A 16,226-nucleotide genomic window follows, 5' to 3' on the forward strand; every position below is an offset into this window, starting at 1 on the left:
CTAGAATTGCGATGTCTGGTATGAAGACAAGCACCATATGGCTGGAGAATCGTTATAAAGCTACAGTTACAGCTCTCATGGAGCAAGTGGGCACCTGCTCTTCCACCCGTTTGTTACAATGCAGTACCAACAACTGCTCTAGCAAAAGCTGACCACGATTTCTCTGCACAAAACCACTATCTTCTTTAGAGCTACAAAGACAGCTAATAGCTCCCCTTTATTATGGGCTTCTTCTGTGTGTTAAAAAAACTGTAAGAAAATGGAGAGAAGATGAATTTCAGTTGTGAGGTACCTCCCTCCCCACCAAGCATTCAGAACTCCTGTAAACATTGCTCATCCTTGCAGAAGAGTTCTACAGTGGGCTATCTTTTCCCACCATATTAAATTAGTTAGGTTTGCTCCAATTAGGTTAAAACCAAGCAAATGGGAGCCATTTTAATATAGTTCTCCTGTCCAGGAGTCAAATGTAAGACATTTTAGTACTGACTTTTTATGTGAGAATTTCCAGTTACATCTTGAGGTGCATCAACACAGTAATCATATAAACTATTTTAAAAGCTGCTTCTCACATAGGAAAATGTCAGCTAAAATTCAGATCTTCAACGAGATCCTTCTATCATTAATAATTTCATAAGAACCATCTATGTGATTTATAATACGCTGCAAATAAAGGCAAAGGACAGCATACACTGATCCCTACACCAGATATGAAGATACAGTCATACACACACTCCTGATGCATCAGTCATCATGTACTTTTAAAGTCAGTTTTATCAGGTGCCATCTCTCAGCTCAAACAGCAATGTAATGTGGTACATTAGGAACGGCTCGTGTACACTTATGATATTAACTGCAGATTTTCTCAGCCTTTTGTCAATGGATGCCAGGAAACAGACAAGCAGGAGCTGTTCTTGCATATGACCATTCAAGTCTAGCAGTGTCCTACTACTAAAATTAGGATGCCAGCTAATAATTCAGCTTCAGCAGTGCCGTAGTTCATCCTCTAAGCTGTAGATTTTTGCTTTTAAGTCTTTTAGTTCTCCTTGAATTCTATGTGTTAGTTTGTTTCCTTGGCGGACCTCACGTAGAACTGCAAGATCCTGGTCTGGTCCCAAATTCAAAGCCACCTGAAAAACAAAAAGAAAAACAAAGCCTTACAGAATTCAATTTAGGGAGTATTATGACAAGTTTATAAGGGAGACAACGCTAAAGGAGACCCTTTGTAGCCAGCAAAGAGTATGTCTAAGTTAATAGCTCTAGGATCATGCACATCACCAGTAGAAAGGTGCCCTAGAACCAAAAATAAAGAACAAAGCTTTCCTAACATTATGTTGTTGTATTATAGTACCAGCAAGGAAGAAATCTTAATAGAATATAACCATGTTGACTCATAGCCTGCTGCCTCCTTTCTAGTTCCTGTATTTAGAGACACACAAAAAGGGGCAAGGTAAAGTATTTATCAAGTAGCTCCTATCTAGTTCTAAGTACCTCAGGAGATAAGATGACATTTTATCTTTTGCTATTAAAACTAGAGGTGTTCTAACTGCTGTGGCTGACCTGCTGCCCTGTGAACTGCACAGGATTCAAGAGCAGTTCAAGTCCAATGCCTTGACTCAGGCAGTGCCACATGGCCTGTACTAAGCCAAACAAAGGCTGCTGGATAATCAGAATTCCTGAGGGCAAGCTGGCAGGGCTGACATTTCCTCTCACCCTGCAATTGGATAGCATGGCAGCCCAGCCGCTCTCAAGGGCACAGCACTGGAGAGGCTGCTCTAAAATCCCTCTACTCTCTTGACCCATCACGGTTTCTTACTGTGTCATCATGCAGTTCTTGGTCAAAGATTTTCATATGCAAATCAGGAAATTTAGTCATCTCTAGTCATTTTGACCTCAAATGATGAGGATTGGATGAGCACTCTGGAGACTTCTTGCAAGTATTTGGTTCCCCTGCCCTCTTGTGGTTAACAGCATCAAGAAATTGAGAACACAATAAAGAGCACACCCACAGATTTAAAACATACAAGTTTGTAGTAAAGGCATCATGCACACTTTCCCCCTCCTTTTATATACTGCTGTTAGTCCTTAAAGAATAAAGTTGAAAAACCCACAGGCCATTAAAAAAATAAAATTGAAGTCTTTAATCAAAATAAATGCATTGGTCTGTGTAAACTGAACTGTGCCTCAAAAGTACAGGAAAAGAATGAATCAGTAGCACTGCCAGACTCCTGCAGGAGAGTCCAAGCCATGCCAAGATCATCCTCTCAAGCATGTTACAGATAAATGTTTCATCCTAAACTCCAAGCAACATCAAGGCTGTGCCTTTTCCTGTAAGCTGTCCTGATGTTCACCTACACATCTGGGAGCTACTACAGAGAACACAGCTTCGACTTCCAGCCAATGCTTCTGCAGTGATTTGTGCAAAGTCACAAAAGACATAAAGTAATAAACAGAATATTCACAATACTTAAGACAATGATCTACCTCTTACTGGAACAGAACCAAACACTATGGCTCCCACAAACAAAATAATCATTTTCTTTGCAGGATAAATTTCTGAATCAAACTACTGCCTTGCAATTTTGAGAGAGCCAAGTAAGCTACAGGTGTCACATAAGAACTTTTGAGAGCGAAAACAAACATACACAGCTAATATATAGCCAGGACAGTTCCTGGTAAGCTTGATGCCTAATTGATAAACAGAGACAAATCGTTTTTGCTTTGTAAAATACAGATGAGGCAAATTTTGTCAGATACTGATATTTAAAGGAACATTTAGAATAGGAATTATTTCCTTAACCCTAGGGGAATACTACATTAAATACTGAGAATACACATTTACAGGATAAGCCCAAAACAGTCTGCCTCAGAAAAGCTTAGCTAATACCTTATAAATGTGCTTCTCTACATCTTTCACTTTCTGCTGAAGCCTTTTAATGTCATTCTTGAAGCCCTCTACTTCCATACTACGCCGTTTTTCCAAGGCTTCACACCGCTGAGTCATCAGTTTCAGGCGCTTCCCCATCTTTTCCGAGCGTTCCTATGGAGATGAAAACTCAATAGGCTATACAAAATAAATGCTGCAAGATCATCACACAGCCAGCAGATGACTACAGACTAATTACCTTAAAGAGTTCTTTGCCAGCATCTCTCTCCTCACAGATCCTAGCCACCTCCCCTTCCAGGGAGACACACTGCTCTCTGTACATGTGTGACAGGTGTTTCTCCTGCATTAGCTTGTCTTGCAGTAACTGGGACATAGGAGGAACAGAAAGAATTAACTCCAGACTGTGCTTACAAACCTTCCCCTTCCCTGGATCAGCAAGTGTGATAACACCATAGCTATTGACAGGAAAAATAAAAATTAACAACTGGAACTACAGCTCATAAGTATGTGAGGACAATATTCCAACATCAGTCCCATTACCAAGACCTTTGAATTAAGTTACCCTTTTTGTATGACTGCTCACCATTAAAAATAACATTCAACTAGTTCTGTAACTCCCCTTTCACAGCTGCCTGCCCAGTACTGCATTTCAGGGCTAGATGGAAACAATCCCCTATTGCCTGTTAACTTTCCAGTTCCTTATTCTGACCTCCCAACATCTCACTGGAAGTGCAGTGGAAGAAAAAAAAAAAAAAAAAAAAAATCACTCTGCTAGAGAAGAGCTGGAAGACATCAATTGAGGACTCATTCTCCCCTGACAGCAGCAAGGAAGATCCAGACACAGCATTCTAAGACCATTAGCTCAGAGCACTTACAGGAACAGAGAGCCATGTGCAATCAGCAGGCTAAAAACTGTTGGCCCCACTTATCACATGGCTTATAGAATTAGGGATATTTTCTGGGCATGAAAGAAACTGACAGTGACATGCTACCATAAATCCTAACTACACATTTTATCTGGAATTTGAAAGTGATGCTGATTTTGAAGCAGGAGAGTTTTTTTAATTTAGATTAGTGCCAACAATAATGTAACTTAAGGCAATCTAGTTCAACTCTGAAACTGCTGCTGCTAGTGACTGTCTATTGTGCCAAAGCCAAGGTGCTTTAATTTTCTAGTCAAAAATTGTTAAAAGAGCCTTCAACCAAAGACAAAAATAAGAATTACCTTTATTTCTCTGCTGTGGTGTTTTGAAGCTCCATCATTTACTTGAAGCATCTTCTTCAGCTCTCTGTGCTTTACTTTTCCTGACTCTGTGCTGAAAACAAGATGATCCAGGTCTTTGCTAAGTTTCCTCAACAGAGTGTCCTTCTCTGCCATCCATGCTTTCTCATTGGCTCTGGCATCAAACTTGAGCTGCAGAAAGTCCCGGGTACTCTCATATAAGAGATTTTGAGTCTTATGGAGCCTGCAAAAAGGGATCCCAGTGGAGTTACCTTCTTTCCTAGTGCCTACCTTAATTTCATTAATCATCACTGCAACTTGGAAGAAGCACAGAAGACAGGTGGTCTAAATGTGAGTTTAACTCATCTAATGAAAGAAGTGCTCTTCTTCCAGTGCAAGAGAGGATTTTTAATAAGCAGATTATTCCATTCATCTTCCACACACGCTACCAGATGGCTGCATAATTTGCTTTTCTGCCTGTTGCAGGAAGCAACACACTGAAAGTCAGAACATTTTTATTGCTCCTTCTCTCCTCATCTCATGACTACACCATGGTCACGTTCTCACACTCACTTTTCTGTTATAGCTTTTATCTTGTCCTGGTCCCTCCGATGCCGGACCTCAGCTTCCTCCATCTGAATGCGCCTGTCCTCCAGTAGTGCCGCAACCTGTTCCTTGGTTAATCGTGTCTGTTCTTCCAGCTGAGCTTGCAGGGCCTTCACCTGCATAAGCAAAGACGTTACAGAACAGGACCTCACACCAGCTCTGCTCCTGACCTTGCAAGTCTCTTAAATTCCAAGATTTAGATCAAAAACTCTACCTGATAGTACCTTTGGCAGTTCTAATTTCTCAATCTTCTGGTTTTGTTTTAATGCTAAGCATTTCAAACAACTAAAATGTTTTTTAAAAATCATGCTGTAGGCAAGAGAGGCATACCACAAGGAGCAACATTAGACTGTTAAAATTTTTATATTGTTAAGATTTAAACTGCACATATCTAACAAATCCCATGCAATATGCAGAGACACTTCTGTACCTCTACTTGAATGTATAATAATAAAAACAACAGCCACCATGAATATCTGCTGTACAAGTTTGTGCATTGTTTGCTTTTTTGAGTCATCCTTCCTTATACCTTACATACAGCTTCTGGCATCTTCCCCAATTCATAATTCTGCACATTTTCTCTTTCATTCTGTCATGCTACCTATACCTAAATGCAAGTCTCAAAAAGGGAACATTTCATTGTATCAGTGCACCTTGTGGGGGCTGCCTAATACTGTCTCGAACACATTGCTTTTGTCAAACTTCCACAGAACACCCAACCCTGCACATCTTCAGTGGGTTTAATGTAAATTCCTGTCTGCTATCAAATTATGGGAGATAACATCAATTACACATTCTATACTAAGGACAACGTATTTCAGTTGACATTACCGGAACATCTGCTTACATAAAGCTTCCAGAATCTGTTCTTAAATTTACATTCACAGCAAAGAAACAGCTAAGTAAACTGACTAAGTGTGAATCCATAGTAAGATGCAGGGATTTATACAACTGGTACATCTACATCTTCTCTAAGCAGACAGCATTTTTTAAATAATAATTTTCTGCAAGTCAGCAATTACGCCCATCAGTTAGCAAATGTTTTTACCTGTAGTAGAAGTGTTTCATCATCTTTTTGGTATCTCCCAGAACTTTCTGGTTTCTCTCTTTTTGCTGTTGGTTTTGGAGTGCTCTTCTCCGTGCCTACTAAAAAAATGTAACAGAAGTAGGAAAGGGTCAGGAAAGGAATAGCAGGAATTTCATCAGGAATACCAAACAGGTTGTCACTGCTACAGTTATGAGGACTTCTAGGAGGGTTAGCTGAAAGAAAAGAATTCCAGAACTTTGGTTGATGACATACCTTTATCCCCTCTATCATATTGCAGTATTTGGGCACCCTCCTAATTTTGCTGGCATATATTGAAAGAAAACTTGATATGTTTTCTTAAAGTAAATTATAAACAGGCAGATGGCACAGCTGCACAAACATCAAGGCCTGAATGAGTTTTGAGCTTGTAGGCTAATTTCAGTCAATTTGATGAGAGAGTTATTCCAAAAGAGAACATGAGTATGCAGGCATACAGACCCACACTACTGTCTGCAGCAGAGGCAAGCAGAACCTCACAGCTCGCAGGGACTGTGGCCAAGGTGCCTGGCTGCTGTCCCTGCCAGCTCCAGGACAGCCACGTGGGGGTCATCCAGCCTCCTCCTCAGCTGAGCACATCAGCGACACGAGAGCCTGCTAAGGCTCTCTTAAAGGACGTTGAAGGGAAGCCAAGAGCACTGCACAGATATGTATGGACACATTCAGGGAACTTCATGGAGATTTACCAAAGCATTCACAAACAGGAATTATTTTGGCATTCGGGAGACAAACACAAAAAAAGCAAGAGCTGAGCTGCTGCTACTCAGCTTGGTGTGGTACCTGTGCTAGAAGCATCATCTTGTTCCTGGGTATCTGCTGGCCTTTGCTGAACAGTAACCTACAGAAACAAAACATCTGCACTGAGCGTCTACTTCCCCAAAGGTGCAATGGTCAAGAACAAATCTTAAAAAGTTAAAACGAGATATCCAAAAGAATAGCATTACCTTACTTCTACCACAAGACAAGGAAGGCATTCACAAGTGTAATGCCCATGCTGAAGATTTTCCTTTATTGTGGCTGAGTTTTGCCATTACTGCCTCTATATTTTTCACCAGAAAAAGTGGAAAGTAATTCTGCCTCTGATGGTTTCATTAGGATGAAAATCAGCACCCTCAGCAGGAAAAGGAGGTATTTCAGACACAGAGAGAAGAGGAAGGTGAAAATTATGTTATTTCTTTCTGTTATACTCCTTCTTGTCTCAGCAAGACAGAGAAACATGAAGCTTCAGTTATCAGCACTTTCATTCAAGATACTGAACAAGCCGGAGATAAAAGCTAAGTGATAAAAATACTGAAACCCACCTAAAAAAAAAGAGGAGTCCACAAAAGAGCAAGCTATAACACCAATGCTTATCTTTAGGTTGATATTACATAATAGGCCTAATTTTAGAGTTACTCTAAACCAGGAATTTTAAAGCTTCTGCAAGATTTTTGAAGAGCTTGAGCAGTGCAGAGCAACCATGAACAATGCAGCATATTTCAGCCTTTTTCTGCACTTTACTCCAAAATAAATTCTATATTACCATTGTAGTTTCTATATATCCAAACCACTCATGACTTTCTTGAGTAGGTTCAACTACATTGCACATCATATGCACTGCCATTTACACAATTCAACATAATTTCCAAAATATGCAACACAATGTTTTCTAGAGGGGATGGCTCTTCAGCAGTCTTCAGCCCGGGAAACTGCTGCAGCAACCTTGACACATTCCTCTTTACAGAAGCTCTAAGAGACAGGCATGTTGAGACAGCTGAGCTCCAAACACTGTGCCTGGTCATTTTCTGCACTCTTTTTTTTCCTTTTTGCGGTGTTCTTGCCATCTTCTTGACAGCCATTTGTCAGATGACTCCAGACTGTCTCATATTTCAGAAACCAAAAAATCCAAAATGGAGGAATGTTTTGAAGGTAGAAGGAGGCTGATGCTAAGAGGACCTACTTCCAGTGTGCTTGCTCTTACTTACCTTCCATGAATTATACTAAAATCCAATGTTGCTACAGACCCCTCTTGCTTTGGGCTCATTTAGCAACCTTTGACTTGTGGGATGGATCTGGCCTGTGTTCAGACTCTGGGATACAGATATGCGTGTTACAATCCAAAGAGGAGATCTACAGAAAAAATGGAACTTGCCTTATGTGGAGGCTCCTTATGAAAATATGTAACTTCTCCTTTATTTGTTCCCAGTATAGCCAGGAGTTGTTGGATTTTTTTTCTGTCCTCCAATTCCCTGGAATACAAAGGAAATGGTCAGCAGATTTTTTTTTTTTTTTAATACATCATGACACACTGTCCTTTTACTTTACCTGTTGATGCTTGCAAGTTTTCCAACCTGTTGCAGTTCCTGAGAATATTGCTTTAAAAACAAGCTCGCAAAGATATTCCTGATGTTGCCAATACCAGAACACCAACAATTTTTCCAGGATTGGAGAGTATTTCTCTTTTCAAGCATGACAATACTATGTAGGCTGATATAATAGCACATGGTGAAAAGACTTTGCTTTAAGAATAATGAACCACCTAAAATCTTTCAGATTCTAAGTGTCCATTGTTTTTAAAGCAAACTACACTAAGGGCTGTATCAGACTTTTTTCACACTCCTGAGAAGTGTTAAAGCACAGCAACATGTTTTGATTTCAGTTCTTAAATCTTGAACTGAAAAATTCATGCTGGAACAGGGAAAGAGAGTGAGAAGAAAGAAGTAGCAGAGACAATATATAATAAATTGACCACAGCCTCCATTCCCTGTCCCCCTGTGCTCCTCAGGAAGAGGTAGAAAATTCATCAGTGAAGTTGAGCTGGGAGAAGAAAGGTGTATAAGAAAGTTATTTTAAGATCTGGGTTTATTTTCCATTATCCTACTCTGATTTCATTGAATGATTTGGGTTGGAAGAGACCTCAGATCATTTAGTTTAAAGCTCCTTGCCACAGGCAGGGAACCTTCCACTAGACCAGCTTTCTCAGAGACTCATCCAACCCAGCCTTGAACACTTCCAGGGATGGGGCATCCAGAACTTCTCTTGGCAACCTGTTCCAGTGCCTCACCATCCTCATAGTGAAGAATTTCCTGCCAACAACAAATCTAAAGCCACCCTCTTTCAGTTGAAGCCATGCCCCTCATCCTGTCACTACATGCTCCTGTAATAGTCCCTCTCCAGCTCTCTTGTAGGCCCTCTAAGTGCTGGAGGGCTGCTAAAAGGGCTCCCTGGAGCCTTCTCTTCTCGAGGTTGAACAGAAGAGAAGAGTCTCCTCTACTCTCTCAGCCTGTCTTTGTAAGACAGAGGCTCCAGCCCTCTGGTCATTTAATTGTTAATAATTTCCCCCAGTTAAGTCTGGTTTGTCTGTGATAGTAACTGGTGAATGACCTCTCTGTCCTTATCTTGACCCATGTATTTTCTAGTATTTTCTCTCCCCTGCCCAGCAGAGGAGATGAGTGATAAAGAGTCCTGGTGGGCACCTGGCATCCAGCCAAGGTCAGCTCACCAGAGACAGCTTCAATCAAAACTCATTCAAGCCGGTAACACACAATTCAAATCTGAACCAGTGTTCAACTCCTGCCCTTCCTTCTACTACCAGAATAGTAAGTGGAGACACATTTAGCAGCCCCAGAGATTGCACTGCCCCTCGCTGGTGCGGTCTCACGGGAAGCGTGGAGCAATCGCTGCTCTGGGAACCCCCGGCCTGGCTGAGAACGCGGTGCACGACTGCTGCTGGCAGTGCCTCAGCCCACCTGAGCTTCAGCCGGTCGTTCTCCGAGTACAGGCGAAGGACTTGCTCCTTCTCCTGGAACAGGAACACCTGCATGTCACTCAAAGCCTTCTGCAGCTCCGCAATCTCCTCTTCCAAGTGGCGGACTTCCCACTGCAACTGGTGCTGAGAGGAGAGAATGAGGTGCTTGAAATTAATCGCAGCACTGGACAGCGCTTACAAACCTCAAACTGCTTGTGCTCTGAGCCTGGAACTGGCCTAGAACAGCCAGCTCAAGAATTACTTTATTATCCTATAATATTTGACCAGATGAGGGCAGTATTGGAAAAATTATTTTAAAATGTTTCAGCTGGGAGTTCAGAGCCCTGAGAATCACTGTCACTACACACCAGGGAAATGAGGCCTCAGCTTGTGCCCCCCGTGGTTGCACTTCCACACTGGTGGTCAGAGCAGGTATGGGGAGTCTGGCATCAACAAAAACTCAGCAAAGCTTCCATAACAGCATTTACTTTTGAAATAAGTCACTGAAGAACGAATATCTGTATGGTTTAGCAGCAAGAAACCCAGCTAGTTACTATGTTTTATTTTTTCCATCTGGTATAGGAAGCTACCAACCATTTCTGTACAAAAAAAGCATTATTTTGCAACCTGCCTCTCTTTTTCCCATGTGACAGTAAGATGTGCAGTACATACTTCCCCAAGGACTTTCAAGCTGCTTCAAGCAGTGCTGGAGGAGGCACCACAATAACTTCAGAAGTGACTGTTTTATTTCCAAAGAACCATCCACAATCACAAAGATGACTGCTAGGCAGATATATGCTATATATGATATCTACCAGAGCACTGTGTATCTTGGAGATATTCTGTGAGATTTTATCCTCTTAAAAGGCAAATCTTTAGATTTCTGCTTAACAGCTCATGGCCAAGCTTATAAATTCCACTGCAGTAAATACAAATTATATCTGTAAGTCAAAGTCTATTAAATTTGTACAAAAGAGCATTCCTTCACTACAAGAAGCAAGGGGAAAAAGCTGGACAATATCAGAAATGAGTATCTAAACTCAGGCCTTAATATAAAAAAAAAAAACCCAAAAAACAAAATTCCCACTGTCCCAAGCCATAATGACTTTAGAAGAACATTCTACAGGCATGTTTCCATTTGATTTGACAGAGGACAGAGAGCAGATTTTAAAATCAACCCCCAAAATCTACTGATTTCTTCCTACCTCTACCATGTTACTGGTAAATCCCAAGATTTCCGTGCTGAGTTTTCAATTAAAAAAAATACTAAGCTTGTGCATGTAGTCCATGCTTGTTCAAAAACCCATTTGCTAACCTGTTCATCATAGGTTTGTTTGTACTTCTCCAGCCTCTTTATCAGCTCCTCATGTTCCTCATCGAAGTCGGCAATCTTCTTGCGGTAATATTCCAGGAGCTCATGGGAAGGGTTTAGATGGCCCAAGCGCTCACTGACTGATGGGAGAGGAGTAAAGTCCTCCTGGCTCGGAGCCCAGGACTCAGCAGATCTGGAAGAGGCATGGGGGGTTGGCAGCCTGCGGAGAAACAGTCGCTGGTGACATGTAAGCTTCAGACAGGAAAATTAAAACACTCCCTAAAGTAGCTAAAAAGATTTTAATTTGTCACACAGATTCAGTTCAAAACACAGATTAGCTTGGCTGTTCTCTGGGTATTAACAGGAGATCACAGCATGTAGGAGAACCAAGAACTTTGATAAAGCTTGCAGGTGTATTGTACCGTGGAGGAGGGCCCAGCCGATGGGAAAAATAAAAGAAGATGTTATGGAAGCAAAGCCTCATACATTGCTTGGGGAAGATGACTATGAAAAGAGGACAAGAAGAAGAGAAGGACAGAACTCGGAAGATAAAAAGTCCATTGCTGTTCAATTAGAAGCAGCCGCCACTGTGAAATAAACAGGAAAACAATCTCTGACAGTCACTATCTGATACCCAGAGAGAAAAACACTTTCTAAAGACAGACAATCAAATAAAGACGACAACTCAGGCTAGCTGATGCACCAGTCATTATAATTTAAGGTGTAGATCTAGGAATCTATGTGCTTTCCTTTCTGGTGTATTTAATGTTCTTATTCACATAGCTTGTCCACCCTCAACACTGAAATAGAAGCTGCCAATTTCTTGAATCTTATGTTGAAGTGCTACATGGAAAGCAGGTCAATATTATGTAAATCAAACCAAAGATATGTATAATTATGTATTTTATTTTTCTTCAAAACAATATTTGGTGCATTCAAACATCTAGTCTGTTAAAACAAGCACCAAATTTGCAAAGAGAGCTGCAAAGTAAAAAACCTCAGCAAGTGATGTTTTCATTATTTATATTGATATGACTTTTCTTTGTACATGGTATTATGAATAACAGAAGCTAAGAAGTCTCTTGACTACAAAGCTGCTTAACGAAAACACAGTTCAGAATCTGGTCCTGGAGGATCAGGAATGATGAGAAAGTGATTTAGCAGGTGACGCTGAGGCAATGGTGACCTTTATGGAGCCACTCACCAAAGCTGCTTGGATCAGAACCCCAGTGCACATTCCTAAAAACTCTAGGCACTGTAGGAAAGCATTAAATAGGCAAAAGTGTAAGCATTGCGCGCAACAGCTTTCTGCAGGACCAGAAACGCCTTAAACAACACACTTAGAGAAATAACACTAGAAGGAAAGCGGTAACCCAGGCAATAAGGTGAGCGCCTCACTGCTGAACTGAAGAGCAGGAGAGCCGTGAAGACGGAAGAACGAGGACGCACAGCAGGCACAGGAGCAGACCAAACGGCGCTCTACAGCAAACCAGCCTAGCAGGCAGTAGGGAAAGGGCTCCGGGAGCCGCCGTGTCCCGGCAGGAGCAGCCCCGCACTCACTACCTTGCGCTGCGCGGGGTCTCCGCAGCGCGGTCCGCTGCGCTCATCGCGCCCCTGCAGAGCATCGGGCTCTCCGTGGGCGGGGGACAGCGGCTTCGGGCACCCCGGCAGGCGGGCGGAGGAGGGCGCCCGGCGGGAGCCCCGCTGGAAGAGTCCCGGGATAGAGGTCCCGGGAGGGGGGTCCCGCCGCTGCCGCCTCCTCCTCCTCACAGCCCCAACGGCCGAGCAACCGCCACACCGCCCCCGCCGCGGCTTAAACGGCGCGACGCCCCGCCCCCGCCACCCCCTCCAATCACAGACAGGCTTTCATAGAGGGCCGACGGCCCAGGCCAATCAGCGCCCGGGACACGAGCTGCAGCAGTTCCGCGCCGGCCCCTCTGGGAGTTGTGGTCCCGGGGCGCGCGGAGGGCCCCTGGCGCGTGCGCGGCCACGGCACGGGGCGGAAGGCGGGGCCTGCGCCGACTGACCCTGCTTTTGTGAGGGCAAGGTAAAAACCAGCGAAACACGCCACGCAAAACGCCCCCTTTTCTTTGAAAATGAACTGGCATTAGGAAGCAGCCACGAGAAGTTACTGGCTCGAATTCTGGCTGAATTGAATGTGTTCTTAGGTCATCCTGATGCTTTTTAGCCTCCTCATCCTCCTCGTGTATTCCCAGTAGTACCTAGTAGTAGTCTTGCCATTTATGCACCAAACGATTTCCTAATTTATGAAGTGTGCTGGAGAAAGAACAATTTGCTCAATAATAAACTAGGGTTCTTTTTACCTTAGCACTTTGTTTAAAGATATGGACTTTCTATATGACAAGGAAAAAAAAAAAGGGGGGGGGGGGGAAGGGGGGGGCTTACTTAAGAAAGCATGAGGTTCTTCCTCATCACAATTTGCAGCTTCCTTGTGAGGGGAAGAGGGGGCAGGCACTGATCTCCTCTCTGTGGTGTCAGTGCCAGGGCCCCAGGGATGGCCCGAAGCTGTGCCAGGGCAGGTTTAGGTGGCTGTCAGGGAAAGGTTTTTCCCCAGAGGTTGTTCATGCGCTGGAACAGCTCCCCAGGGCAGCGGGCACAGCAGCAGCCTGCCGGAGCTCCGGGAGCGTTTGGACAAGGCTCTGGGGCACACGGTGTGACTCTCGGGGTGTCCTGGGCAGGGCCGGCAGCTGCGCTCCCTCATCCCGGGGGGTCCCTCACAGCTCAGAACATTCTGGGATTCTGTGATTCTTCTTCAAATCAATTTTCTCATGAAACAGAGAAAAGAGCAGGGCAGACAATATCTCTTGGCAAAGTTCAGAAGAAAAGCTGCTGTTGGCCCTGATGGCCCTTGTTGGTTGGTCCCTTCCAGCTCAGGATATTTATGATTCCCTGGGTGCTCTCCCTGCTGCTCATAAAGCAGCTGCATACATTGTACAGGGAGCTGAAGTCTTCTCTCAGGGATGTGAGAAATATCCTCAGATAACCAAGAAGAATAAAAACTGATATGGAGTACGCATGGACTCCATGTCGTGGTGTTTTAAAGGCCAACAGCCCCCAAACCAGAGCAAGTAATAGAGAAAAGCTTAAAATTCTCTTTCAAAAAGGATCTCTTGCCAAACTGATGAGAAAACTTCCCCCTCAGGTTATCTGAGATTTTTAGGTTTTTGCTGTTAAGAAAACCTGCAACATTCCCAGCATTGCCTTCCAGAGACCTCCGCTAGCCTAAACATATTAATGTAAACAAAGAACAACCTCGAGGCGTCCACAGGGAAACCAGAAAAGGCTGGATCTCAAAACAAAGCTTTTGAAAATCATTGCTTGTCTTAGAAATTGGGGACGTGGTGATTTTGTTGTTGGGAATACAAAACGTGTAGTTACTCAAAATAATCTGGTATAGCTCATCAGAAGAGAGACACAACCAAATAATAACAGAAAAAAGGTGGAAGGATTGTGTAGAAATATATAACCTCTGAGATGTTAATTTTGAGGAACTAAGATTTTTAGGAAAGTTAAGATAATAAGTTGCTGAATTAGCTGAAGTAGATAGGTAATCTTTGTTAGCAGTTAACAAAAGCCAGATCTTAGATAAGCTACCCCGGATTTAGTAACTCACTGCTTGTCAACTTTATGCTTATGTAGCTCTGCCTGTAACGAAAAAACAAGATGCAGTAAAAAAGATACAAGATAACTGCAGACTTCCTGCTTAAAGAACCCATTCAACGCAGGAAACTATAAGTTTTACCAAGGATTCTGTGTCATGAATGCACTGAAAAGCTAGAAAGGTCAGGACGAGGAAGACGCATCTTACTTCCTCATTTCGGGTGAACCCTTCCCAGAAGAGACTCCGACTCATTTTAAGTACGCATGCTTAATAGCCTTTTTGCCAATTGGCATAGGAAGCGAGGAATGGGAGGTGACAGGGGTATGAATATGCATCTGTATTTTGGCTATTCAACACTTTTGTAAATAAAAGGCTTTGTAATTACCTGTGAATTTTGCAGTGTGAATTAGGGAAATATCCCGCCGTGCTGCCCGGCCATAATAAACATACACTTTCTAACTTTAAACTGTTAGAGAGTTTTTGTCCGTCACAGTTGGGTATCGATACTAGATCAATACCCATATTTCTTTAATAAGTCACCTCTAGATCCTAGTAGGGACACCATCTGCGTTCTATATGCTTATATAGTTTTACATAAAATGATCAAGCATCCGTATCAGAAACCTCCTACAAAATGCAGGAATACCTAGCAACAACACAATAACGTAAATTTGCTCAGTGTTTCATAAGATCAGTTTGGTTCTTACCTGTAACTTCTGTGAAAATTAGCCATTTGCCTTGGAGGTGTGTTTCCCGCATGTAAAAGGTGGGAGACACCTCTTTTAATCTGGCAGGGAAGTGATGCAGGTAAATGTTTTGATCTGCGTGCAGCAGATCTTGTAAAGCCTCCGGGTAATGGAGGAGGAAATTAACTTCTTCTGAAGCTGAAATAAAACACCAACACGGAGATTTGAATAATCAGTAAGAATAAAGTGAAATGTGGTGTTTGGTGTACACTGAAGGCAGAGTTCTGGTTAAAAACAGAAAGTCGTGCAATTTACTTTGGAAGACTGTGGATAGGTAAAAGATACAGATCTCTCTGTGGTGTCAGTGCCAGGGCCCCAGGGGATGGCCCGAAGCTGTGCCAGGGCAGGTTTAGGTGGCTGTCAGGAAAAGGTTTTTCCCCAGAGGTTGTTCATGCGCTGGAACAGCTCCCCAGGGCAGCGGGCACAGCAGCAGCCTGCCGGAGCTCCGGGAGCGTTTGGACAAGGCTCTGGGGCACACGGTGTGACTCTCGGGCTGTCCTGGGCAGGGCCGGTGTGGGACTCGCGGACCCGAGCGCTCCCCTCCCGATCCCGACACTTCCATCGTTACCGACCGGCGGCTCCTGAGGGCAGGGGCGGGTCCCGCGAGGGGCGGGGCCGGGGGCGTGGCCTCCAGCGGCGCTCCTGACGTCAGTCACAGACAATGGGCGACGCGGCCCGCGGAACCGGAAGTGAATGGCTGCGTTCGTCGCACATTCCTCCGCGGCGGAAGTGGCGGCGGCCCCGCCCTCCCCCGTCCCCCTTCCCTCTTGCCCCGCGCAGTGCCCTGAGGGGCGGCGGGCCGGGCGGACTTGCGCTGGAATCTGTCGCGGGGCCGTTTCCGAGAGCGGCGGACGCGGAAGCCACCTCGCCAGAAGAAGCGCGGCGGAGGGACTACTTTTTGGATCGGAAGGCAATGTGCGAAACTTCCGGGGAGGGCTTAGAAAGACGCGTCACTTCCGGCGGGCCGGGACGCGAGGAGCGGGGCTCGGCGGGGGGGAGCGGCCCCGGCCGGGACGGCGACAG

General features: G+C 44.0%; 2 protein-coding genes across 4 annotated transcripts in view; one reads left to right on the forward strand and one right to left on the reverse strand.

Moving 5' to 3' along the window:
• Window positions 1-753: 753 nt before the first annotated feature.
• CCDC77 (coiled-coil domain containing 77) lies at window positions 754-15,303 on the reverse strand. 3 transcript variants are annotated; one of them, XM_040063477.2, is made up of 11 exons: window positions 15,165-15,303; window positions 10,839-11,055; window positions 9,525-9,667; window positions 7,928-8,024; window positions 6,577-6,634; window positions 5,761-5,858; window positions 4,680-4,828; window positions 4,110-4,350; window positions 3,123-3,248; window positions 2,885-3,037; window positions 754-1,127 (listed from the first exon to the last, which is right to left on the reverse strand). In XM_040063477.2, the coding sequence occupies exons 1-11, from the start codon at window positions 15,188-15,190 to the stop codon at window positions 981-983; spliced, it is 1,455 nt and encodes a 484-aa protein (XP_039919411.1). In that variant the 5' UTR covers window positions 15,191-15,303; the 3' UTR covers window positions 754-980. The 3 variants fall into 3 exon arrangements, with proteins under 3 accessions (XP_039919411.1, XP_039919410.1, XP_039919409.1); XM_040063476.2 differs by lacking the exon at window positions 15,165-15,303 and adding an exon at window positions 12,399-12,622 and having other exon boundaries at window positions 5,761-5,855; XM_040063475.2 differs by lacking the exon at window positions 15,165-15,303 and adding an exon at window positions 12,399-12,622.
• A 770-nt stretch (window positions 15,304-16,073) lies between these two features.
• The window catches only part of KDM5A (lysine demethylase 5A), a 49,902-nt gene continuing 49,749 nt past the window's right edge, over window positions 16,074-16,226 (forward strand). The window contains exon 1 of the mRNA XM_040063472.2: window positions 16,074-16,118. The gene's annotated coding sequence lies outside the window, so the exon portion shown is untranslated. The remainder of the gene's footprint in view (window positions 16,119-16,226) is intronic.

The sequence above is a fragment of the Hirundo rustica genome, chromosome 4 (genome assembly GCF_015227805.2).
Source record: "Hirundo rustica isolate bHirRus1 chromosome 4, bHirRus1.pri.v3, whole genome shotgun sequence".
NCBI lineage: Eukaryota > Metazoa > Chordata > Aves > Passeriformes > Hirundinidae > Hirundo > Hirundo rustica.

Bases quoted from the DNA above. Each gene is read 5' to 3' on its own strand.
- CCDC77 (XM_040063475.2), bottom strand. From the start codon at position 12,460: ATGCTCTGCAGGGGCGCGATGAGCGCAGCGGACCGCGCTGCGGAGACC. The intron at 8,025-9,524 runs GTGGGCTGAGGC...TTTGTATTCCAG, and splicing joins AACGACCGGCTGAAGCTCAG to GGAATTGGAGGACAGAAAAA. The intron at 1,128-2,884 runs GTATTAGCTAAG...TTTGTTTTTCAG, and splicing joins TAGAGAAGCACATTTATAAG to GTGGCTTTGAATTTGGGACC.